This window comes from Euleptes europaea, chromosome 2 (genome assembly GCF_029931775.1).
Source record: "Euleptes europaea isolate rEulEur1 chromosome 2, rEulEur1.hap1, whole genome shotgun sequence".
Taxonomy (NCBI): Eukaryota; Metazoa; Chordata; class Lepidosauria; order Squamata; family Sphaerodactylidae; genus Euleptes; species Euleptes europaea.
In genome coordinates, this window is record NC_079313.1 from 139,475,334 (window position 1) to 139,501,245 (window position 25,912).

At 49.4% G+C, this 25,912-nt stretch overlaps 1 protein-coding gene across 1 annotated transcript in view; it reads left to right on the forward strand.

Annotated features, from left to right (window-relative positions):
- The first annotated feature begins 4,459 nt into the window (after positions 1 to 4,459).
- TGM2 (transglutaminase 2) overlaps positions 4,460 to 25,912 on the forward strand; it is a 56,733-nt gene continuing 35,280 nt past the window's right edge. The window contains exons 1-3 of the mRNA XM_056844211.1: positions 4,460 to 4,545; positions 9,928 to 10,107; positions 25,412 to 25,654. Coding sequence (XP_056700189.1) covers positions 4,536 to 4,545; positions 9,928 to 10,107; positions 25,412 to 25,654 — 433 coding nt within the window. The 5' untranslated portion in view covers positions 4,460 to 4,535. The remainder of the gene's footprint in view (positions 4,546 to 9,927; positions 10,108 to 25,411; positions 25,655 to 25,912) is intronic.

Here is a 25,912-nt window from a genome sequence, read left to right on the forward strand (position 1 = left end):
TCAGAGCAGTCTCAATGACATATGCTCATTTCCCCAAGGTCCAGTGGCAAGGCAAGTCCCCACCTGGGGAAAAGACCAGTCCCCCCCCCCTCCCCGTGCCTCTCCAGCGCCCGCTGTCACACCCAGCAAGACTAATAGGATCCGAATCGCGTGAGAGGTGCCTTTGTAGATGTCCATGCGTCACATTCCTTGAGGAGGTGAGGAAAGGGTGGAGGGCAGCCACGTGGGTCCATGCAACAATCGCCCCTCTGAGCACACAGGCTGGGGGCTGTTTGTGTGCAGAGCTCTAGGGGGGGGGGAGCAGCCCCGCTGCAGGGCGGACAGAGGGCGAAAGGGCCCCAAGGGACGTCTCGCGTTTCTTAGGAAAAAGGAACAGGGGCGGGACAGCCAGAGAGTTTGGAGTCATCAGAGGCTTTAAATCCTTGCGGCTCACTGAACCACAGAGGGCCAAATCTAAATTTAGCCTCGGCTTCAGGAAGCAATAAAAATGGCAGACAAAATGAAGATGTCACTGCCGCAGTCACGGGAGAGCACTTTCTTGCCAGAGAACAAAAGTACAGATCTGAGCGCCGTTGTGCACACTGGGAGAAGGTGGGCCCGTCGCACACACCTGAGTCAGTGTGCAAATCGGTACACAAAATATGCCGAAGCTGCAGAAGAACGGGTCTGCTAAAGCTCACAGTGGGTAGGGTTGTCAACCTCCAGGTGGCACCTGGAGACCTCCCGCTATTACAGTTCATCTCCAGATGACCAAGATCAGTTCCCCTGGGGAAAAATGGCTGCTTTGAAGGATGGATTTGATGGCATATCCTGCTGAGGTCTCTCCTTCCCAAACCCTGCCCTTCCTAGGCTCCCCCAAATCTCCAGGCATTTCCCAGGCCAGAGCTGGCAACCCTAACAATGGGTTTACCTGACACTGATCTGCTTCAGGTGTTTAAGGGTCACTCCCAGAGCAAACAGTATTGAGTGGGGGGGGGGATCATGGGTGAGGCAAAACAGCCCTCCCTCCTAGCTGTGGGTAGGGTTGCCAACCTCCAGGTAGTAGCTGGAGATCTCCCAGTATTACAACTGATCTCCAGCTGATAGAGATCAGTTCCCCTGGATAAAATGGTCACTTTGGCCATTGGACTCTATGTCATTGAAGGTTGAGTGGATGAACACCTGTTTTGCTCACAGAAGGTTCCAGGTTCAATCCCCGGCATCTCCAGTTAAAAGGACCAGTCAGGAGGTGATGTGAAGGAACTCCACCTGAGACCCTCGACAGCAGCTGCCAGTCAGAGTAGACAAGACTGACCTTGATGCACCAATAGTCTGATTCAGTAGAAGGCAGTTTCAGATGCTCATTGAGAAATGGTGGGGTGAGCCTGCATTGGGGAAGATATTATTAGGATACGTTGCATAGTGCTGTCAATAAAAATGGTGTTGATGGTGGGGGGAGCAGTTTCAGCCTCGAAGAGACTACAGTCTACCTGTTCTCCTATGGAACAGGTAAACGTTGCACCAAGAAGAAAGGTGGGGGATAAATATTTGAATGAATGAATGAATGAATGAATGATGGGAGGGGAGGGAGACTGGGGAGGAAGGAGTTGGAGCTGAGCAAATGTAGATGTAAAATTTTAGCTTGTTAGGGGGAAAGCTCCAAATCTTTGCATAAAAGGAGAGGCTTATGAGTCCCTTCCTTCACAGAGTTCAAAAAGAGGTTTTATGTAACATCCGCCCATCTACTCCTAGCCTGAACTAGGATGGGGCATTTCTCATGCACTGCTAACGTCAACTATTTCAGCATAACTAGTGAATGGCTTCTGTAATGGTTTGATGTGAGTTGCACATAATTCTGCCTCATCTTTTGCTTCCTGCATACGGTTACCAACTCCATCTTAGGAAATTCGTGGAGATTTTGGAGCAGTGCCTAAGGTGGGCGGAATTTGGTGATAGGAGGGAGATCAGTAGGGATATGTGTCACTCTAGGAATTCTGTTTCTCCAGGAGTGTATGAAATACCATAGAGTTCATCCTCCAAAGATGCCATTTCCTCCAGAGAAACGGATGTCTCTAGTCTGGAGATCAGTTGTCATTCCGGGATAACTCCAGGCCCTACCTGGAGGTTGATAACCCTAAATTGGTGCTAGGTCCCAAGAGCCCCCCCCCCAAATAAAATGACAGCATAGTAAGGATCCATTCACTGGATTCGAGACAAGAGGGTTGTAGACCACAAAGGATTATGGTCAAATTAAAAATTGGTTGGTCTTTGAAGGGACCTGAGATTCCTGCTTTTTTTTTTCCTGCCGCCACATTAACATGACTACTTCCCTGGAACTGAGGAAATGGAGAAGATGGGAGCTAGGGTTGTACATATCGATAAACCTGAACTGAAAATAAATCCGAAAAAGCCCTTTTCGGCTTCTTTTTGGTTTAATTAAAGCAGAATATTAAAACTGGAAATAAAGTAGAAGCCGGATAGCTGATCACCAAATCAACCAAATAGGTATTTGGCTTTTTTTCAGCTTTGGTTTCCCCCAGGATTTTCCCTATGGGAATTTATTTAATGAGCTCTGGAGGAGGCATTTTTGGAGGAAGAGTTCCCAATTTTTCCAAGTAGCTTCAAGGGACCCTTTCTTGCATAAACCCTGATGATTGGTGAAGATTGGGCCAGGGGGTCCAATTTTATGAGGTCCCGAAGGGGTCGCCCCCCTCCTCCATAGAAAAGCATTTAAAACTGCTTTTGCCTTTCGAGACCCCATAAAATTGGTATCCCTGACCCAGTCATCACTAAACTTCGGCGTTCATGCAACGAGAATCCCTTGAAGCTACCCGGAAAATTTGGGAACCCTACCTCCAAAAATGCCCCCACAGGAACTTCAATTTTTTTCCCCCATAGACTATAACGGACCCGAGTTTTTTCAGAAAACTCAGAAATAAAGCCGAATACTTCGGGTTTACCAAAAAAAATCGGACCGAATAAACCTGAACCCAACATTTACACAATGTTTTGCACAACCCTAATGGGAATTCCACAGACCTATCAGATTAACAAGCTCTGGGGAGTGTAATTACTTGGCATATCCTGAGCCCTGGAGATAAGGGAAGATCTTGGCAGCTGGGCTGATTTGCAGAGCTAAGGGCTAAGATGTCGCTGCCTCTCTCCCCCCCCCCCCGCACACACACATACACACCTCCACAGGTGCACAAGGTGAACCGGACTGTGGGCTGACTGGGGTTAAAGGTGTGGAGAGTAAGGTGCTTTCCAGGTGGGCCTCACTCTTCACCTGCCCCATCTGAAGGGGCCCGGAAACTCTGTCCAAAGACCCTTGCGATGGGATCTCCTGCCACGCGGACCAAAAGAGTGCACTCACCTATGTGGTTGCCACCTTGATATTTTCCACCTTGGGATAGGCTTGTGTGGTTTCCCCCCTGCTGCTGTAGCTGCCAGTCCGGCTGCCAGGGCAACAGGGCTTTCACATGGCAAATTTTTCTGCCATCCCCCTATTCCACACTGCCAGCTTTTTTCCAGTGTTTTTTTAATCTGTCACTTTATGATGATCTAACAGGTTCTCTGAATTTCCAGATTTCATTTTTTTTAAAGCTGGTCTCTATCCCCTTGCATCACAGAGACATGCCTTTCCCCTTATATCTCTGCAACGAAAGGGGCTAGATATTTACATTTAAAAAAAGAGAAAGCTGGGAATTCAGAGAACCTGATATACTGAAATTAGAATTCAATTGCTGAGTAAAAAACAAAGAAAACGGTAGCCATAGGGATGGGGCAAGTTGATTTTTTCTACATGTATTACTTACCCAGGGGTTGGATGCTGTTGGGAAGTGTTGTGGTGCATTCATGCACCTCCTGGGGTTTTCCTGGCTTTCCCCAGATCTCCCTCAAACCTGCTTTGCTGTGACGTTTAGGGAAAGACCATAGCAAAACCCAGATAGCTGCCAGGTGAGCGGGAAAGCTCAGGTGTTTCCAGTCCCACAAACAGGGCAGCCGCTCTTCCCTCCTCCCTGAGACAGCACCCACCCACCCCAAACCAGGGCTCTCTTATTTTTTTAACCAGCCATTGCATATTGTTAGTGTTACTGTTGCTACGCCTGTCAGGTTCTCTGAATTCCCAACTTCCATTATTTAAAAAAGTGCCACAAAAGTCCTGTTTGGGCGAGGATCCAGCCAAGCAAAGGAGCCAGCCAGGGGGGGGGGGGGCTCTTTCGCCGGCTGCTCCACCCTGAGCATGCCACAGTTTGCTTTCCTTTTACAAGCGGATCCCTAGTGCCAATCACAGGGAAAGAGAGAAGGGCCCGTGAACTTAGTTTTCCCGGGAAGCCCTGTGGTTTTCCTCTTGCTGTCACTTCTCGTCCTGCCTGCCTGACATCCCCTCCGCTGAGGGCTGGGGCGGGGGGGGGGGGGTGTTTGCTCAAGAGGACTACATAAGTGGCCTGCAGTGAAGGGGTGGAAGGGAAGTCAGCGGCCAGCGTGTGCAGAGCTGGCAGCAGCAAGAGAGGAGACCTGGAACGAGAAGGCAGAGGACTTCTGTGCCGGACAGCATGGCTGAAGGTAAATGCAAAAGGCTGCTGCAGGGACCCCCTCTGCCCACCCACCCCCCGGCTTCTGGCTCCTTCTGCCTTTCAGTATTCTTCCAAGGGGCAACTGTGCTATTCCTTCTTCCGTGCATGTTCATGCGTCCCATGTACTAATCTCGCAGGGGGTGCGAAGGAGAGAAGAGAGTGACTCGGTGGCGCAAATTATAACATGACAACGTTTCCTGTAAAGTCTCCTTTTTAGAACAAAATGCATTTGCTTTACTTCTTTAGCCCTGGTGTTTCTTAAAAATGACTTTTTTAAAGAAAAAGAAGAGACTTTTGATTTAGAAGCCAAGTGTTTAAAAAAAATATTCAAGCCAATGCTAGTATTAACTATGCTGAAAAGAAACATACTTGCAATGATTAATAGGAGTTAATTTGTACAACAGTCTATAATATTTGGCGTACCTTAAGAGCAATGACGCAGAGAAAGGAACTTTGGGCGCGTCTTCTGTCGAAGCAGTTGCCATGAAATGGAATCGACGTTCATTTCAGAGTTCCTGCGTGTCCCACAATTTCATTATTCCCATCGGAAGGAAAGTCCCCAGGTTAAGCTCCAAGATAGCATGAAGTAGTGGTTAGAGTGTTGGACTAAGATCTGGAAGACACCAGGTTCGAATCCCGGCTCTGGTATGGAAGCTTACCGAGAGGGGATATGATAACCATCTTCAAGTACTTGAAAGGCTGTCGTATAGAGAGGAGGGTGCCGAGTTGTTTTCTGTTGCTCCAGAAAGTCGGACCAGAACCAACGGGTTGAAATTAAATCAAAAGAGTTTCCGTCTAGACATTAAGAAGAACTTTCTAACAGAGCGGTTCCTCAGTGGAACAGGCTTCCTCGGGAGGTGGTAAGTGCTCCTTCCCTGGAGGTTTTTAAGCAGAGGCTGGATGGCCATCTGTCAGCAAGGCTGAGTCTATGACCTTAGGGAAGGCACCTTGGCCATCTTCTGGGCATGGAGTAGGGGTCCCTGGGGGTGTGGGGGGGAGGTAGTTTGGCATTTCCTGCATTGTGCAGGGGGTTGGACCAGATGACCCTGGTGGTCCCTTCCAACTCTATGATTCTAAGATTCTATGACTTTGGCCCAGTCACACGTTCTCAGCCTAACCTACCTCACAGGGTTGTTGTGCCAATAAAATGGAGGAGAGGAGATCGATGTAAACTGCTTTTGGTCCCCATTGGGGAGAAAGGCGGAGTATGAATGAAGTAAACATTGGTGGGGGGGGGGGACCCCTGCCCTTTATCCCTGTACCAGCCAAGGAAACCAAACCCATGTCCCATTTCTCCCAGGCATCACCTAGCTGGCATCCCTTCACCTCTGGCCTGGAGGCAAAGCAGCCTCCGTCCCACCGGCAAGGCAAGGAGTCAGGGAAGCTGCAAATAATCTGTGCAGATGCTTGTGTCTGCCTTAAGCCTCTCCTCTTTGCTGGGTCCTCCCTGTCCCTTCATCCCCCAAGGGAGGATGCTGCTGCTGATGCAGTGTGATGCAGTAGCTAAAAAGGCAAATGCTATCTTGGGCTGCATCAACAAAAGCGTCCAGATCACGTGAAGTGATGGTATTGCTTTACTCTGCTCTGGTTAGACCTCACCTAGAGTACTGTGTTCAGTTTTGGGCACCACAATTTAAGAAAGATGTAGACAAGCTGGAACGGGTCCAGAGGAGGGCAACAAAGATGGTGAGGGGTCTGGAGACCAAGTCCTATGAGGAAAGGTTGAAGGAGCTGGGTATGTTTAGTCTGGAAAGGAGAAGACTGAGAGGGGATATGTTAACCATCTTCAAGTACTTGAAGGGCTGTCATAGACAGGATGGTGCCGAGTAGTTTTCTGTTGCCCCAGAAGGTTGGACCAGAACCAACGGGTTGAAATTAAATCAAAAGAGTTTCTATCTAGACATTAGGAAAAAATTTCTAACAGAGCGGTTCCTCGGGAGGTGGTAAGCTATCCTTCCCCGGAGGTTTTTAAGCAGAGGCTAGGTGGCCATCTGTCAGCAATGCTGATTCTATGACCTTAGGCAGTTCATGAGAGGGAGGGCATCTTGGCCATCTGGGCATGGAGTAGGGTTCACTGGGTGTGTATGTGGGGAGGTCATTGTGAATTTCTTGCATTGTGCAGGGGATTGGGCTAGGTGACCCTGGTGGTCCCTTCCAACTCTATAATGCTATGATTCTATGATTCCACCACTACTGGTCATCATTTTGGATATTATAAAGCTGAATGTTCTTCAGACTTTAAGACACCCTACCAATCCAGTCTTTCTTTCTTTCTTTCTTTCTCTTCTTTCTTTCTTTCTTTCTTTCTTTCTTTCTTTCTTTCTTTCTTTCTTTCTTTCTTTCTTTCTTTCTTTCTTTCTTTCTTTCTTTCTAAGCCGTTTATCACATCACCTCTTGAAAAAATGCTGAGGCGATCCAGCCGTGGCTGTCTCAGCATCTACTTAGGCTTTGGAAAGGCTGCAAGTACTTTGGTAATTGATGAACTGGTTCACATCTTCCGTCCCCCCCCCCCCAAAAAAAGAAACAAAACTAGACTGCAGAACTGGGGATTGAAATCTGCCGGACAGAATGTTCCAAGTAACCGTGTAAACATGGCCGAGAGCCCCTTCAAGCCCTGGAAAACGAGCCAGACCGCTAGAGCCATTAAAAGTTCATTTGGTTGGTTTCCCCAAAGGCAGGTTAAGAGGGGACTGGAAGGTTTTCCATGTTCAAAGCGAAGCACGTCAAGGAGGAGAAAACTCAACGGGGGTGATTAATACATCCTGCAAGCCGCCAACAAGGGGCGGGTGGGTGGGTGATGGTGGAGTCTTTATCCCCACGCAGGGGTCCAGGCCAAGTGGATTTTGTAGGCTTGAACTCATTTGAGAGAAAGTTCCCCGGGCCAGAGAGATCTGTTCTGAGAAGCAGGTTGGGGAGAAGGGGGGAAGGAGGAGAAGGGGTCGAGCAGCACCTGGTTCCTCTGCAAAAAAACTCACACACACACCCCCGCTGCTGTTGGCTGGGGGGAAGTCATAAAAATACAAGGCGCACAGCTGGAGCCGGCGGATGGTTTGGCCCCGCGAGGTCTCGATATGGAGGAAGGCTAGAATGCTGCCTCTTTGATGCAGTTTTCTCCTAACTGTTCCCCCTTGCTGTTTTAATCGCAGCACAATACCCTGTGGATTGCATTCATATTGTTTCAAGCCATTGCGTGAGCTTCCTCGGATATTTTTATACGGACAGCATAAATATTTTACTGCTTCATTCTGCCAGGCATGTGCCTACTGAGGTTTGCAGCCATGGAAAGAACCATTCCAGATGGGGTTTTCTGCCCAGCCTTCAGGGACAGAGATTGCTCAGGGTTCCTGGGCACAGGAATGGCACAGGCTTCCTGGCAGACCAGGCCTGCTAGGGTTGCCAACCTCCAGGTGGGGCCTGGAGTTCTCCCAGAATTACAACTGATCCCCAGTCTACACAGTCTACACCAGTGGTTCCCAACCTTTTTTTGACCAGGGACCACTAGGACTTTTTTGTTCGGTGCAGGGACCCCAAGGTTCAAAATAAAAATTCTGAGAATTTGAAAATAAACTTTAATCATAACTGTTAGTTAAACATTAAACTTAGAATAATATTTGAGTATATAATAGAGAACTTTAAATTGAAAATATTAATTTATTATGGGTTTATAACTTTGTTTCGCGGACCTTAATTTAGTTCTCGCGGACCCCTGGGGGTCCATGGACCCCTGGTTGGGAACCAGTGGTCTATACAGATCAGTTCCCTTGGAGAAAATGGCTGCTTTGGAGGGTGGACTCTGGTATTATCCCCTCTCCAAACCTTGCCCTCCATAGCCACCACCTCTCAAACCTCCAGGAATTTCCCTGTTCACTGCTCTCAGCAAGAAACTTTTCCCAAACGTTGACTCTCGTTATATCTCTGAAATTCCTTTAGATACCTGCATTCTGTCGTCACGGCTTCCTTCTCCCTTCCAGTGTATATTTGCCAGGGACCTCGGAACCTGTTTTCAATACGTCACTGAGTCTCAAAATGTGTGAAACAGCAATAAAGCAATGCTTCTGAGCATGCAAAGAGTGTTTTCCCCTGCCAGTAAATAACTGCAGCCTGGTTAAGAGGTTAGGGCTTCCAATGCACATCCTTCCAGAGAGGATGTGCATCTCTCTTTAGAAATGACCCCCTCCCCATGTCAATTGTTCTCCTTAAATCCTCACCCCCAGTTCATTTTGCCGCTGTTCATATTTTTCTGCCTCCAGTTTATTCAGCCCTCCCATCAAAATGAATGATGCCCAGTCCCATAAACTAGCATTGGGAGAGTGTAGACTAGACCCCATCCATGTTCGCTCAAAAACATTCGGCAGACCTCTGTCTGTCTCTTAGTCCTCGCCCTGCAGTATGGGTAGGGGTTGCCAGCTCCGCGTTGGGAAATACCTGGAGATTTTAGGGGTGGAGCCTGAGGAGGGTGGAGTTTGGAGAGGGGAGGGACTTCAATGTCATAGAGTCCAATTGCCAAAACAGCCATTTTCTCCAGGGGAACTGATCGCTATCGGCTGGAGATCAGTTGTAATAGCAGGAGATCTCCAGCTAGTACATGGAGGTTGGCAACCCTAAGTATGGGGAAGGGGGTCATGATAACTGTCTACCTTACTGGGCTGTTCAGTAGCACCTTAAAGATGAACACAATTTCTGGTAGGGAGAAATTTCTGGTAGGGCATGAGATATCTGAAGAAGTGAGCTGTGAGCCACCAAAACTCCTACCCTGCCAGAAATTTTGTTTGTCTTTAAGGTGCTACTGGAATATTGCTCTTTTCTACTGATATGGATAGACCAGCCCGGCTACCCATTGTGATCTATCTTACTGGGTTGTTGTTCAGAATTATGGCAAGATAATGGTGATAAAGCAAACACTCTAACCTGCCATATGAATTCATGGGTTGGAACCTAAGGGTCTGCTTCTCTAACAGAGACATATCCCCCCCAGAACCAGGAGATTTCGCGAGATTTCCATTGGTTTCTGAATGTTGCATTTTTGAATGCCAGGTTGGTGTTGTTGTTTTCCAAAGAACACATTTGTGCATGCTCAGTCAGGGTTGCCAACCTCCTGGTAGGGCCTGAAGAACTGGAATCACAACTGTTCTCCAGACAACAAAGATCAGTTCCCCTGGAGAAAATTGATGTTTTGGAGGGTGGGATCTATGTTCATTATACTCTGCTGAGGGCTGAGGCCCCTCCCCTCCCTAACCCTGTCCTCCCTGGGCTCCACCCCAAATTTCCAGGAATTTCCCAACCCGGAGTTGGCAACCCTAGGAAAGAGGGGGGCATGGCACTGTAGTAGGGTTGAGCGTGGCTTTCATTTACTCTCCATTTTCTCCTGCAGATCTGGAACTGCAGACCTGGGACCTGGAATGTGAGCGCAACCATCGGGACCACCGGACCTCCGAAATGGGCTGCCAGCAGCTGGTCGTGCGCCGGGGGCAGCCCTTCTTCATCACGCTGCACTTTGCAGGGAGGAGCTACGAGGAAGGGCTGGACAAACTCGCCTTCAATGTAGAGACGGGCAAGTTCCCTTTCCGTTTCCTAAGTCAGGGGCCAGGCTCAGGGAGGCGTGATGAGTCTTTGCCTGAACTGTTCATTGCTTTAGAACAGCTCAGTTTGAGTCCAGGAGTACCGTAAGAGACCAACAAGATGTTGGGGGTGTGAAAAATCCTTTTGGTCTTTGAGGTTCTCCTGGGTTTGAATCTAGGTTTTCTACTGCAGACATCATGGCTATCCTCAGAAACTATCTTCATTGCTCCGTTAACATTTCTGGGGGTGGATTTAAGATCATAAGAACATAAGAAAGGCCCTGCTGGATCAGACCCAGGCCCATCAAGTCCAGCAGTCTGTTCACACAGTGGCCAACCAGGGGCCTCCAGGAAGGCCCCAAGCAAGACGACTGCAGCAGCACCATCCTGCCTGTGTTCCAAAGCACCTGATATAATATCATGCTCCTCTGATCCTGGAGAGAAGAGGTCTGCATCATGACTAGTATTAATTTTGACTAGTAGCCATGGGTGGCCCTCTCCTCCATGAACATGTCCACTCCCCTCTTAAAGCCTTCCAAGTTGGCAGCCATCACCACATCCTGGAGCAGGGAGCTCCACAATTTATGCGTTGTGTGAAGAAATACTTCCTTTTGAAGGATTTGGGAGGTGCCTTGTAAACCCTACTGGGTCGCCTTAAGTCAGCTGTGACTTGACGGCATGCGCACACACAAGCAAAGGAGACCAGCTAGATTCAAGTCTAGGAACACCTTAGAGACCAACACTGTTTTTGGGGTATGAGCTTTCAAGAGTCAAAGCTCCCTTCGTCAGATACCTGGAGACCAGCTCAGCAGTTAAGTGTTTCCTACCAAACTCCACCGGCTTTTCAAAGTGGCTACTGCACGATCCGGAGACCGTGGCGTTGGGCTGGGTTTCATAGATGGACTGGGACCCATTTTCGGTTGCAGCATTCCAGTTTAATGCACTCCTGTAGACCTTGTGAAAGTTCAGGCAGAGTTCAAGGACATGAACTCAAAGCAGGGCTTGCTGTCTTCCTGTAACACCTCCACTCAGCTCCACTGCACTCAACTCTGGCCATTTGCCACATTTGTATGCCCACTCCAAGAGCTCTGAGTGGTGCCCAAGTTCCGCTCCAGTGCATCTGCGCAACAACCCTGTGTGGAAGGCTGGTTCTGAGATTGTGACTCACCCGAGGCCACCCAGAGAGCTGTGGGACGAAGTGCAGATTGGACTCTCTAACCACTGAACCCCACCGGTTCCTCCCCCCCTGCCTCTCCCTCCCTCCCCCCTCCCCTCCCCTATCAGCTCCCAGCAGTGAAGGGCTCAGTTTCTCTGGCGTGGCTCCAGCAGGACAGCGCGCCCCACCCTCACTGACTCCAAACAAGACCTCTTTCCACCCCCACCCCTCATCCCTTAACTGCCGCAGAGCTATCTGCTTCCTCCATAAGGCCTGGTTTGTTTTCACATCACCTCCCAAAGCCTGCGTGTGTCTTGAACCGTTGCTGGGAAATTCCTGATGGATGACTCCCTTTTCCCGAAGTAAGCCCCCACCCCAGGAACAACGCAGCCTGGCGGCGTGGGGGGCTTCCCTCTCCTTGCAGAATGATTTGAAAAAAGCAGAAATTTAGCAACGGCAATAAGAGGAAAGTGGGCATAGAGGAATTGGGCACTTCAAGGGAACCACTAGATTCCAGTCTAGCAGCACCTTACAAGAAGAAGAAGAGAAGAAAAGTTGGTTTTTATATGCCGACTTTCTCTACCACTTAAGGGCGAATCAAACTGGTTTACAATCCCCTTTCCTTCCCCTCCCCACAACAGACACCCTGTGAGGAAGGTGGGGCTGAGAGAGCTCTAAGAGAACTGTGACTAGCCTAGGGTTGCCAACTGCCAGGTACTAGCTGGAGGTTTCCTTCTATTACAACTCATCTCCAGTCAATAGAGATCAGTTCCCCTGGAGAAAATGGTGGCTTTAGCAATTGGACTCTATGGCATTGAAGTCCCTTCCTTCCCCAACCCCCGCACTCCTCAGGCTCCACCCCAAAAACCTCCCGCCGCGAAGAGGGACCTGGCAACCCTAGACTAGCCCAAGGTCACTCAGCTGTCTTCATGCGTAGCAGTTAGCATCTGCTGCTTGTGGAGGAGTGGGGAATCAAACCCGGTCAGATCAGAGTCCACCGCTCCAAACCACCGCTCTTAACCACTACACCATGCTGGCTCTCCATAGAGACCTCTTTTCTGGAGTATAGGTTGTGCATCAAAATAACCAGATGCTGTGGCACACCCATTTCTTTTAAAACTAACCATAGAGAGCAACAAGATTATTTTGGGCCATGAGCTTTTGAGAGTCAAAGGTCCCCCCCTTCCGTCTGCCGGGTGTTCCACTCCTCGCTAGCCTGCTTTAAAACCTGGCGTTTTGACTCGGCCTCTAGCAGTGCCGAAAAGAGGGAGTGGGAAAGGGGGGGCGGGTGCCTGAAAGCCATATTTGCTGCCCGCCCTGGTGTGCGCTGGGCTTTCAGAAGAGGAGTCGGGTTGGGAAATACCTGGAGATTTTGGGAGTGGAGCCTGAGGAGGAGCGGGGTTTGGAGAGGGGAGGGACTTCAATGCCATAGAGTCTAATTGCCAATGCAGCCATTTTCTGCAGGGGAACTGATCTCTGTCTCCTGGAGATTGGTTGTAATAGCAGGAGATCTCCAGCCACCACCTGGAGGTTGACAACCCTAACCTACTCTATGAAACGATCTTCAAGGGAGCAAGAAAGTGAGCAGGTTTTGGAATGGAGGGGGGGAGGTTGAAGGAGCTGGGTACGTTTAGCCTGAAGAGAAGAAGACTAAGAGGGGATATGATAACCATCTTCAAGTACTTGAAGGGCTGTCATATAGAGAGGATGGTGCCGAGTTGTTTTCTGTTGCCCCAGAAGGTCGGACCAGAACCAACGGGTTGAAATCAAAAGAGTTTCCTTCTGGACATTAGGAAGAACTTTCTAACAGTTAGAGTGGTTCCTTAATAGAAGAAGCTTCCTCGGGAGGTGGGAGGTGCTCCTTCCTTGGAGGTTTTTAAGCAGAGGCGAGATGGCCATCTGTCAGCAATGCTGATTCTGTGACCTTAGGCAGATGATGAGAGGGAGGGCACCTTGGCCATCTTCTGGGCATGCAGTAGGGGTCACTGGGTGTGTGTGTGGGGGAGGTAGTTGTGAGTATGGCTGTTGAAAAAAAATTGGTAAAATTTTGAACTTTTTTTGAATTTGGTTCCATCCGAACCGAAAACCGCCGAATCGGGGGAAATTCGGCTGTTTTTCGGTTCGGGACGAGCCGAATCGACAGCCCTAGTTGTGAGTTTCCTGCATTCTGCCGGGGGTTGGGCTAGATGACCCTGTTGGTCCCTTCCAACTCTATGATTCTATGAAATAATCTGGCTCTGCTTTGAGCCAGCTGTCCCTGCCACACGGGCACAGTCTTGAGTTCTGTGACACTCCTGAAAGGCAGCATAAGGAGAACCTTCCCAGGACCACGACTTGCAGGGGCCGGCTTTGCCAAGGAGGGCTCTCGTGGCCCATCTCTTGTGCTGGAATGTGTTTGGGTTGAAATCCGTGAAAAAGAGTAGACGGGGTCCTCCAGGAATCCGGGCAGCAGCCTCCAGAACTGGGAATTGAATTTATCAAGTGACGATCGTTGGGGGGAAAAACACACTAAAAAAAGAGAGTAAACATTCCAGAGGCCCCAGGGAACGTTTCATTCTGGAGCTGCCCGTCACTCTTCCATGTACTCTTTCAGGCATAACTTTCAGCCCAAAAGGTTGCCTGAGAGGATGACACATCCTTAATACATAAGGTTGACAGGTCCCTCTTCGCCACAGGCAGGAGGTTTTGGGGGCAGAGCCTTAGGAAGGCGGGGTTTGGGGAGGGGAGGGACTTCAATGCCATAGAGTCCAGTTGCCAAAGCAGCCATTTTCTCCAGGTAAATTGATCTCTATCAGCTGGAAATCAGTTGTAATAGCAGGAGATCTCCAGCTAGTACCTGGAGGTTGAAAATCAACAGCAGTGAAGCCAGAACACATATATGCAATAGTAATCATTGTTGTTGGAAAGTGCAAATACACACATTACATATGGACACTGGCATAAACAAACCAGGACCCTATCACAAGAGTCCTAAATGAAACAGTTCAAGATTAGAGATCATATGTTTCTTGTAAAGTCGGTCTTCATATTACGCCATATATTGTTAAGTAGCTTTGAGTCTTGGTTTTTGGTTCCCTTGATCTGTGATAAATCATAGAGGGTATTCTTCCTGTTTTGATTGAAAAATCTTCTTCAGAATACAACATGGACTGCTACGTAGCTTGTTCCCATGTTGAAGACCCAACATGATATGGATGACTCTATAATAAAGGAAGCCACAGCCCTTAGTGTGCAAGACCTGAGCAGGCTAGGGTTGCCAGGTCCCTCTTCGCCACCAGCGGAAGGTTTTGGGGGTGAACCTGAGGAGGGTGGGGTTTGGGGAGGGTCGGGTCTCTGAGGTCCTTCTGGACTCAAATCTAGCTGTTCTACTGCAGACCAGCATGGCTACCCTCAGAAACCGTGCTTTTAAATCTGTGACTCAAGATTCAGAGTTCACTGATAAATGCCTTCAGTGTCCTGCAGTTGAACCACTGAAGTCTCTTTTGGAAAGGGGAAAGGGATTCCAAAAATCTTGGCTGCCGTTTTATCTCCATACACCAGGCAGTGAGCAGCAAAGCAAAAAGGGAACAAAGGCAGGAAGGCCTCCTGTTTGCCTTTCGCAGACTCAGCTCTAGATGAGACACTGTGGCTGTATGAGGAAGAAGCCCTCCAGGCCTGTCCTGACCTTGGGGTTTTGCCAGGTCAAATTTAAAAAAACCAGAACTTTCCAGTATAGACCACTACCATCACCTGGCGTGACCTCCATAGAGCAAGATTTGAGGTCTTTGTTTAGTTTTTTTGCGTAAGTAGAAGGAACACATCTGAACTAATTAGGATTTTGGAGTCTATGTAGGGTTGCCAACCTCCAGGTAGGACCTGAAGATCTTCCAGAATTACCACTGATCTCCAGATTACAGAGATCAGTTCCCCTGGAGAAAATGGCAACTTTGGGGGGTGGACTCAATGGCATTATACCTTGCTGAGGTCCCTACCCTTCCCAAACCCCACCCTCCCCAGCTTTCACCCCCAAATCTCCAGGAATTTCCCAACCTGGAGTTGTCAACCCTCATGACAGAAGGAGAAAGAACTTTACTTCTCTTTGCAGCTCTAGAGTAGCTTGCCAGGCAAAGACCTCCTCCTCTGCAGTGCCACCAGCAGAGATGGCCAGAGGGTGGTATTGCAGCTACCAGCTCACATGGGGTCAGGTGACACAAGGGACCAGTAGGACTCCACTGAGTCCTATAAAGCTGCTGACACCGGCCAGCTCTGAAGAGTTTGAAGAAGGGACACACAGGGTGGGAATATCTCCTGGGCTGCTTCCACACCAAGGATTTCCCGCTTTTCAGCAGTCTGATTGGTGCATTTTTTATGTTTCTACATGACTGGGCTATATAGTAGCCTGAATAGCCCAGTTGAGCCAAGGCTTGTCAGACCTTTGGAGCTAAGCAGGGCTGGCCATGGTCAGTACTTGGATGGGAGACCATCAAGTAAGACCAGGGTTGCTATGAGAAGTCGCCATAAGTTGGCTGCGACTTGATGACACTTTTCACCACCACCAAAGCTTTCCTGCCCTGATCTGGGTGGCCCAGGATGGCCCGATGTCATGTGATCTCAGAAGCTAAGCAGGGTTGGCTCTGGTTAGTGCTTGGATGGGAGACCACCAAGGAAGTCCAGGGTTGCTACGCAGAGCCAGGCAATGGTAAACCATCTCTGATCATCTTGGGGTAGGAGCTGCGGCTCAATGGTAGAGCATCTGCCTTGTTTGGAAAAGGTCCCAGTTTCAATCCTTACAATCTCCAGTTGAAAAGGATCTGGCAGTAGGTGATGTGAAAGCCTGAAACCCTAGACCTTGAGGAATGGTTAGGGTTAGGGCTGTTTAGCTTGGAAAGAAGGGCAGTTAAGGGAAGTCGTGATAGAGGTCTATAAAATTATGCATGGTGTGGAGAGAGTGGACAGGGAGAAGCTTCTCTCTCTCTCTCTCTCTCTCTCTCTCTCTCTCTCTCTCTCTCTCTCTCTCTCTCTCTCTCTCTCTCTCTCTCTCTCTCTCTCTCTCTCTCTCTCTCTCTCTCTCTCATAATACTAGAACACAGGGTCATCTGCTGAAGTTGGCGGGTGAGAGATTCAAAACAGGTAACACAAAGTATTTCTTCACACAACACATAGTTAAATGGTAGAACTCCCTGCCCCAGGATGTGGTGATGGCTGCCAACTTGGAATGCTTTAAGAGGGGAATGGACATGTTCATGGAGGAGAGGGCTATTCATGGCTACTAGTCAAAATGGATACTACTAGTCATGATGCATACTAGTCATGATGCATTTATGGAATAGATATATAATAGGAGCATGCCTATTATATGAGGTGCTGTGGAACACAGGCAGGATAATGCTGCTGCAGTCAAAGTCTTGTTTGTGGGGTAAGTCTTGTTTGTGGGCTTCCTAGAGGCCCCTGGTTGGCCACTGTGTGAACAGACTGCTGAACTTGATGGACCTTGGTCTGATCCAGCAGGGCTTTTCTTATGTTCTTTGTAAATAAGCATACAATCCTGCCAAAAGAGGGACATTTCTTTGGGTTCTAGAAATCTGGAGATTTACCACATGTACAATTGTTGCAGATGATAAATGGCCAATAAGATACCATGTCCATATGTATAATTTCCCATACTGATCAACTTAGTCTTAAACAGGACTTAATGTGAAGTAGGGATCAGCCCTGGAACGTTTGCAGCTGTGAAAAGCAAAGGGACTCTTGGGCATGTACAGATTGCTTTCCTCTTGACATTTTCTCATCTGAGCTTCATGCAACAGCCGAGCTTTTCCTTTACGGAAGTTGAGTCCTGCTCTCGCGAATGGTTCAGTCTGTACCTCCCAGAGTGCGACTCGACACATCTGGATTCAGCACCATTGTTCACATTTTTCAGGATGGGAGGGTCACCCCTTCCTTCCACATGGGAGATGGAATGAAGCAGATCTTGGGAATGGGCTGGATTCATTCCAGAGTCAACATTTGCAATTCTACTGGAGAGTTTTGTACTTGTTTTGATGGCTTGCGCGACATACCTTCCTGGTTGAGCGTGCCCTGTGTGTTTGTGCCATTAAGTTGATTCCAACTCATGGCAATCCTATGAATGAATGACCTCCAAAACATGCTATCATTGACAGCATTGCTTAGGTCTTTCATCGAATCATAGAGTTGGAAAGAACCACCAGAGTCATCTAGTCCAACCCTCTGCACAACACAGGAAATTCACAACTTCCTCCCCCCCACACACACCCAGTGACCCCTACTCCATGCCCAGAAGATGGCCAAGATGCCCTCCCTCTCGTTATCTGCCTATGGTCATAGAATCAGCATTGCTGACAGATGGCCATCTAGCCTCTGCTTAAAAACCTCCAGGGAAGGAGTACTTGAAGGGCTGTCATATAGAGGATGGTGCTGAGTTGTTTTCTGTTGCCCCAGAAGGTCAGACCAGATCCAACAGGTTGAAATTAAATCAAAAGAGTTTCTGTCTAGACATTAGGAAGAGTTTTCTAACAGAGCTGTTCCTAGCGAGCCAGCATGGTGTAGTGGTTAAGAGCAGTGGTTTGGAGCGGTGGAGTCTGATCTGGAGAACCGGGTTTGATTCCCCACTCCTCCACATGAGTGGTGGAGGTTAATCTGGTGAACTGGATTCGTTTCCCCGCTCCTACACACGAAGCCAGCTGGGTGACCTTGGACAAGTCATGTTCTTTCAGCCTCACCTACCTCACAGGGTGTCTGTTGTGGGGAGGGGAAGGGGATTGTAAGCCGGTTTGATTCTGCCTTAAGAGGTAGAGAAAGCCGGCATATAAAAACCAACTCTTCTTCCTCCTCAGTGGAACAGGCTTCCTCAGGAGGTGGTAAGCTCTCCTTCCCTGGAGGTTTTTAAGCAGAGGTTAGATGGCCACCTGTCAGCAATGCGGATTCGATGACCTTAGGCAGATCATGAGAGGGAGGGCACCTTGGCCATCTTCTGGGCATGAAGTAGCGGTCACTGGGGTGAGTGTGTGTGGGGGGGAGGTACTTGTGAATCTCCTGCATTGTGCAGAGGGTTGGACTAGATGACCCTTGTGGTCCCTTCCAACTCCATGATTCTGTGATTCTTATGGTCTTATATTCTCAGTCTCCTTCTGATTTCTTGGTTTCAGTCCCCTTTTGGTTGATGTTTGACTGTGCCCTCCATGCTAGAAAATGTGTGGCCTTAGAAGGGAAGCAGCACTCGGGCTTTTGCTCGAAAAAATATCTATCCGCTGGATCTTGCAGCCACGCCCAGCTTCAGAGAGCCCCCTCCCCACCTTCTCCCCACCGTGCCTGCAAACAGAACTCTCAGTTTATCCCTCCAGAAGAAAGGCGGCTGTCTCTGGCCGGTGGCAAACCGCAGGTTCCAGGAAGTCTGGGGAGGGCAAACCTGAGGGCAGGGCCCGTGTCGTGCTCCCACCTCTGCCCCAGGGGACTCAGGCCAGGCTTTATTTATAAGCAGCTAGGGGCGGGTGGGGATGATCTGGAGGACAAACAGCTCCTGTGGCCATAGAAGAAAAAGAGGCCCCCGAGTCCTCCGCCCTGGAATTCTTTGCAGCCCTGAATTGGCAGCTGCCTGAGCGGGGAAGAGAAGCACTTTTCAACCTTTTTTGGGAACGAGGAGGTGGAGAAAAAGTTATTCCTGTTCCCGGGAGGGGTGCGAGTCATCGGGGGCTCCTTCGGCAGGCGATGTCCCACTACAGCTCTGCTACAGTAGTCCTGACAGTATAGGGCAGCCCCCCACCCTCTACACACACACACTGAAGGAGGGAAGACTGACTCTGTCATCTTTGTGAGCTCATGTGTATTTTTGGTCACTTCTCGTAGGGTTGGCAAGTGGCAACTGCCTGGAGAAAAAAGGTGTCCTGTCCTTTTCACAGAGGATTCATAGAAATGTTATTTACCAGGCAATGTAACCTGAACACGCAGGAAGCTGCCTTGTGCTGAATCGGACCCTCCTGGGTCCAACAAAGTCAGCATTGTCTGCTCAGACTGGCAGCCACTCTCCAGGGTCTCAGGCAGAGAAAGGTCTTTGAAGAAAAAGAAGAGTTGGTTTTTCTATGCCGACTTTCTCTACCACTTAAGGGAGAATCAAACCAGCTTACAATCACCTTCCCTTCCCCTCCCCACAACAGACGCCCTGTGCGGTAGGTGGGGCTGAGAGAGCTCTAACAGAGCTGTGACTAGGGTTACCAGGTCCCTCGTCACCACTGGTGGGAGATTTTGGGGGCAGAGGGCAGGATTTGGAGAGGGGACTTCAGTGACATAGAGTCCAATTGCCAAAACAGCCATTTTATCCAGGTGAACCGATCTCTATTGGCTGCAGATCAGTTGTAATAGCAGGAGTTCTCCAGCTACGGTTGGCAACCCTAGCTGTGACTAGCCCAAGGTCACCCAGCTGGCTTCATATGGAGGAGTGGGGAATCAAACCCAGTTCTCCAGATTAGCCTCCGCTGCTCATGTGGAGGAGTGGGGAATCGATCCCGGTTCTCCAGATCAGAGTCCACCGCTCCAAACCACCTCTCTTAACCACTACCTGCCACATTTGGCTCTTTCACATGACTTTCTGCCTGGTCCTTCTAACTAGAGATGCTGGGGATTGAACCTGGGACCTTCCGCGAGCAAAGCTGAGGCTAATCCACTGAGCGACAGCTCCTCCCATGCATGTCATGAAAAGCTTCAGCTAAGGCTCTGTTAAAGAGGCATTGCTTTTTTCTCCAGGCTGATGAGCGGGGTCCAGCCCCGCGCACACGCCGCTTGGTGTAGCGAGGCAGACTGGCGGCCCACGGAACACCCTGTTCCATGAAAGATGCCAGTCATTGTGGCCAGATGGGCGGGGAGGGCGGGCAACAACCTTGACTATGCCCGTCTCCCTGGTTGGCTGGTTTGTCTTTGCTTGGTGGGGTGGGGAGAAGGAGCGGCCTCTGGAGAGACAGGGTCTTTGGAAGCCCGGCTTCTGCAAAGCCTCTCTCCGCCCCGCAAAAGCAGCCCAGCCAAGTACAGTGAAAGGAGAACTTTGTTTGGTCTGCAGCTGTGGTCCACCTGCACTTGCCAAGCGGTGGAGCATAAGGAACCTCTGGCCGGTGGGAATTTTCCACCATGCATGGCTGGGGGTGGGGGGGTTTCCTTTGAACCAGGCAATTGACAGACAGTCCAGAGGCATTTTAGAGGGTGGGAAAGCAGAAATCATCAGTTTATTGTGACTCCAGCTGAAGGGAGTTGACTAAAAGGAGCCTCCACATTCAGAGGCAGTCAACCTCTGAATCCCAGTGCTAGGAGGCAACGCCAGGGGAAGGCCTCAGCCTTTATGCCCTGTTGTTGGATTTTCAAGGAAACTGGTTGGCTCCTATGTGAGACAGGATGCTGGACTAGATGGACCCCTGGTCTGATCCGGCAGGGCTCATAGTTGGCTTGACAACAGTACATGTGAAAGAGATCTGGGAGTCTTAGTGGACCACAAACTGAACATGAGTCAACAGTGTGATATGGTGGCTAAGAAGGCCAATGCAATTCTGGGCTGCATCAATAGGAGTATTGTGTCTAGTTCAAGGGAAGTGATACTACCACTGTATTCTGCATTGGTCAGACCTCACTTGGAATACTGTGTCCAGTTTTGGGCTCCACAATTTCAGAAGGATGTTGACAAGTTGGAGCGTGTCCAGAGGAGGGCGACCAGAATGGTCAGAGGTCTGGAATCCATGCCCTATGAGGAGAGACTTAGGGAGTTGGGTTTGTTTAGTTTGGAGAAGAGAAGGTTGAGGGGAGACATGATAGCCATGTTTAAATATTTGAAGGGATGTCATGTTGATGAGGGAACTAGCTTGTTCTCTGTTGCTCCAGAGACTAGGACACGGAGTAATGGGTTTAAACTAAGAGAAAAGCGATTCCACCTAAACATTAGGAAAAACTTTCTAACGGTGAGGGCTGTTTGACGGTGGAATGTGCTGCCTCGGAGGGTGGTGGAGTCCCCATCTTTGGAGGTCTTTAAGCAGAGGCTAGATGGCCATCTGTTGGGAGTGCTTTGATTTTGGGATTCTGCATAGCGGGGGGAGGGGATGTGAGGGGTAGTTGTGAATTTCCTGCATTGTGCAGGGGGTTGGACTAGATGACCCTGGTGGTACCTTCCAACTCTGATTCTTATAGTCTCCTTTCCAGGCGCAACATACCCAGCTCCTTCAACCTTTCCTCATCGGACTTGGTCTCCAGACTCCTCACCATCTTCGTTGCCCTCCTTTGGACACGTTCCTGCTTGTCTACAACCTTCTTAAATTGTGGTGCCCAAAACTGAGCACAGTACTTTAGGTGAGGTCTAACCAGAGCAGAGTAAAGCGATACCATCACTTCGCGTGATCTGGACACTATACTTCTGTTGATGCAGCCTAAGATCGCATTTGCCTTTTTAGCTACTGCATCACACTGCATCAGCAGCAGCATCATGTTCAGTGTATGGTCTACTTAGACCCCAAGATCTCCAGACCCATTTGGAGTTTGGCAACCCTAGCCTGCACCCACTCTGACTTGGCTGGAAAATTGTTTCCTAGACCCAAATTTGGAGATGCGTCTGAGAGAGATCAAAACTGCTCTGCCGTCACCTCAGAGGTAGACTAAACTGGGGGCAATTGGGACTGCCTGCCCTGAGCAGACATTGGAAGGCCAGTGTGGTTTAGCGCTCTGCCTGAGTCCACAAAGGGCTTTACTGTGCTGTGTTTGTAAGACAAGGGCCGAGTTTGTAAACTGCCTACCCGGTGCCATGTTGTTGGGCATGTGGTTGCAGACCGCTGGGTGCCAACTCACTCCAGTGAGTGAGAAACCGCCGGGCAGCTCCAGAGGGGGTGCACAAAGCAGAGCTTTGGGAAACCCAGCCCGCTCCTCAGCTAACTCTGCCCCAGCCTCTGTCCTTGTTTGTACATAGCGACTTCTGGGGAAGGCAGGTCACGAAGCCTCATCAGTCACAAGTGGGGCGAATTCTCTCCTCGGTGCGTCCCATCAATCCTCTTCCAGCAGCTGCTCACTTGAAATAAACACTCCGTGTTTAAAATCTCCGGGAGGGAGGCGAGCCGGCTGCCCAGCAGACCTTCTTCGGAGCAAAGACTTGGGATGACACGGCTGTCCGTCAAGGCACTGCGGTGACCCCTGAATTATGGGGGTCCCATTTGTTCTGTTGCTTTGAATGCCAGCGTGGTGTAGTGGTTAAGAGAAGTGGTTTAGAGCGGTGGACTCTGTTCTGGAGAACCAAGTTCGACTCCTCCACATCAGCGGCAGAGCCTAATCTGGTGGACTGGATTTGTTTCCCCTCTCCTACGTATGAAGCCAGCTGGGTGACCTTGGGCTAGTCACTGTTCTCTTAGAGCTCTCTCAGCCCCACCTACCCCACAGGGTGTCTGTTGTGGGGAGGGGAAGTGAAGGTGATTGTAAGCCGCTCTGATTCTTCCTTAAGTGGTAGAGAAAGTCGGCATAGAAAAACCAACCCTTCTTCTTCTCCTTGATTTTGAACTGATTTTCAAAATATAACAAGAGGAAAACAAGGACGTGCAGCGTTACAGCACATGAGATAAGGCTTCCGACTCTGGCTTGGGGAATTCAAGGAGATTTGTTAGATTTGAATCTCGTTAGAAGAAGAAGAGTTGGTCTTTATACGCTGCTTTTCTCTACCTTTAAAGAGTCTCAGACTGGTTTACAATCACCTTCCCTTCCCTTCCTCGCAACAGACACCTTGTGAGGCAGGTGGGGCTGAGAGAGTTTGGAGAGAACTGTGACTAGCCCAAGGTCACCCAGCAGGCTTCATGTGGAGGAGTGGGGGAACCAACCCAGTTCACCAGATTAGAGTCTGCTACTCATGTGGAGGATGGGGAATTCAAATCTGGTTGTCCAGATTAGAGTCCACCATTCCTAACCACGACACCCCGCTGGTGTTAGGGTTGATCCAGTAGTTGGCATTGTTTGCCCGAGGGGTACACACTCAACCGGCCTCTTTGGTCAAACAGGTTCATCAGGCTTTGAAGTGCTGCAAAAAACCTGCAACAATATTCTAGTGGGTGGGGTGTGTTCCCTCACAGGCATGACACCTTTACAGCGTTGTCCTAAGCGGAGTCACTCCTTGACTTTAGTGGATTTAGGAGGGTGTACCTCTGGTAAGGAAGGCACTGTTATAGTGCCAGACACTCCTTTCCATGGACAAAAGTCTGTTTCCAGCAATAGACGTGAAAGCAGAGTTTCGTTTCCTTAGCTGTCTTGTGGTAAATGATGCAAAGCACATAAAAGCCTTCTGTCAGGAATAAAACATACATGACAGATTAATTTAAGCAGAATTTCTTTAGCTCAAAAATATGACTCACGGAGCAGTGAAGCAAAGCCAATTGAATGCAGTGGGACTTACTCCCTCGCAAGTATGGTTAGGATGGCAGCCGTACATTCCTACAACTAAGCACACAGCTGTAACAGTGAGCATGCTACTGATAGCCTCCCTGAGCTCAATAAAACAACTCCTCTTGCTTGCGAAAAGTTGTGGCAACCTCAGTTCAAACTCTCTTCCAAAGTGCTGGATTCTTCCTGTTCACTCCTCTGGCAAAAGGAATCCAGTTCTAGCAGATAAGACAACACAGGGTGGAAAGATTGTACTCTGTAGTTGAAAAGACATAGTCCTGAAATAACAATATAACTAGTTCCATTTCCACTAGGCTAAATTTCCTTTCACTAATATTTTTTGGGGGTATATGGAATTGCCAGTTACTTTATACAAGGTGATAAGAGATCAGAGGATCTGATCCTGCTCCCCAGACAGACGAGCTGACTCTGCTGGCTTCTGCACAGGGATGGTTCCACGTTGTGCTGTTGCTTCTGCAGCCGCAACGGATGGTGGTTCTCCAGGGGCCCCCTTCGTCCCCGCTGTGACTTCCCCGGCCTGGGCAGACTGGCCATTTAACTTACAGGGAGATCTCCCGGTGGGCCACTGCCCTAGAGAACCACAGCAAGCAGAGCTCAACACATGAACACATGAACATATCAATCAATCAAGTTTTATTTCGATACAATATAAGCTCTGAATAAAAACACATGAACATATGAAGCTGCCTTATACTGAATCAGACCCTTGGTCCAGTACTGTCTACTCAGACCGGCAGCGGCTCTCCAGGGTCTGAAACTCAGGCAGAGGTCTTTCACATCACCTATACATCATCACCTACTGCTTTCTAAGAACATAAGAAAGGCCCTGCTGGATCAGACCAAGGTCCATCGAGTCCAGCAGTCTGTTCACACAGTGGCCAACCAGGGGCCTCTAGGAAGCCCACAAACAAGACAGCTGTAGCAGCATTTATCCTGCCTGTCTTCCAAAGCACCTCATAGTATTCTGCTCCTCTGATCCTGGAGAGAATAGGGATGCATCATGACTAGTATCCATTTTGACTAGTAGCCATGAATAGCCCTCTCCTCCATGAACATGTCCACTCCCCTCTTAAAGCCTTCCAAGTTGGCTTTTTTTAAAAATCCAGTGGTTAGGTATATTGCTATAAGGATACTGTTTATTTATTTAAAAAAGAAAAGCCCAGACAAGCTCAAGCTTGTCAGATCTCAAAAGCCAGGCAGGATCAGAGCTGGTTAGTACTTGATTGGGAGACCACCAAGGAAGTCCAGGGTTGCTATGCAGAGGCAGGCAATGGCAAACCACCTCTGAATGCCTCTTGCCTTGAAAACCCCTTGAGGGGTTGCCATAAGTTGGGTTGACTTGTTGACACTTGATTAATTATATTCCACCTGCCACCTTTCCACAGCAGTTGTGGCAATAGACCTATGCCTGATTTTTTTTTAAGAGAAAGATTACAAATGGCCTACTTTGACTGGGAAGGTGGGGGTGATGGCAGGCAATGTGGGTGGGGAGTTTGGAAATCTGCACTTTCCCATCCACACAGTGACCAAACCTGCTTGGAGAGGGACTGTGGCTCAGTGGTAGAGCAGAAGGTCCCAGGTTCAATCCCTGGCATCTCCAGATAAAGGATCTGGTAAGAGGTGATGTGAAAGACCTCTGCCAGAGACCCAGAAGAGCATCTGAGTAGACAATACTGACCCTGAGGGTCTGATTCAGTCGAAGGCAGCTTCAGGTGTTCACGTATGTGTTTTCCCTCCAACAGGGCCCTGCCCCAGTGAGGTGTCTGGGACCAAGAACCACTTTCCTCTTTCCGGCTCCTTGGAAGCAGCAGCCTGGAGCTCTGCAGTGGAGAGGCAGGATGGAGCCTCCCTGTCCGTGTCCATCTGCTCCCCTCCGGACGCCCGGATCGGCCGCTACAGCCTCACCATGGAGGCCTCCACGGGCTACCAAGGCTCCAGTTTCAGTCTTGGGGGGTTCGTCTTGCTCTTCAATCCTTGGTGTCCAGGTGGGTTTTCTAGAACAGCCCCTCCAGACAACTTCAAGGGGGGGGGGAAGCCGTCTCTTTAGCCCAGAGTTGCCAACCTCCAGGTGGGGCCTGGGGATCTCCCGGGATTACAATTCACCTGCAGACTACAGAGATCTGTTCCCCTGGAGAAAATGGCTGCTGTGGAGGGTGTACTGTATGGTGTTACTCCCTGCCAATGTCCCTCCCCTCCCCAAACCCCACTCTCCCCGGTCTCCACCCCAAAATCTCCAGGAACTT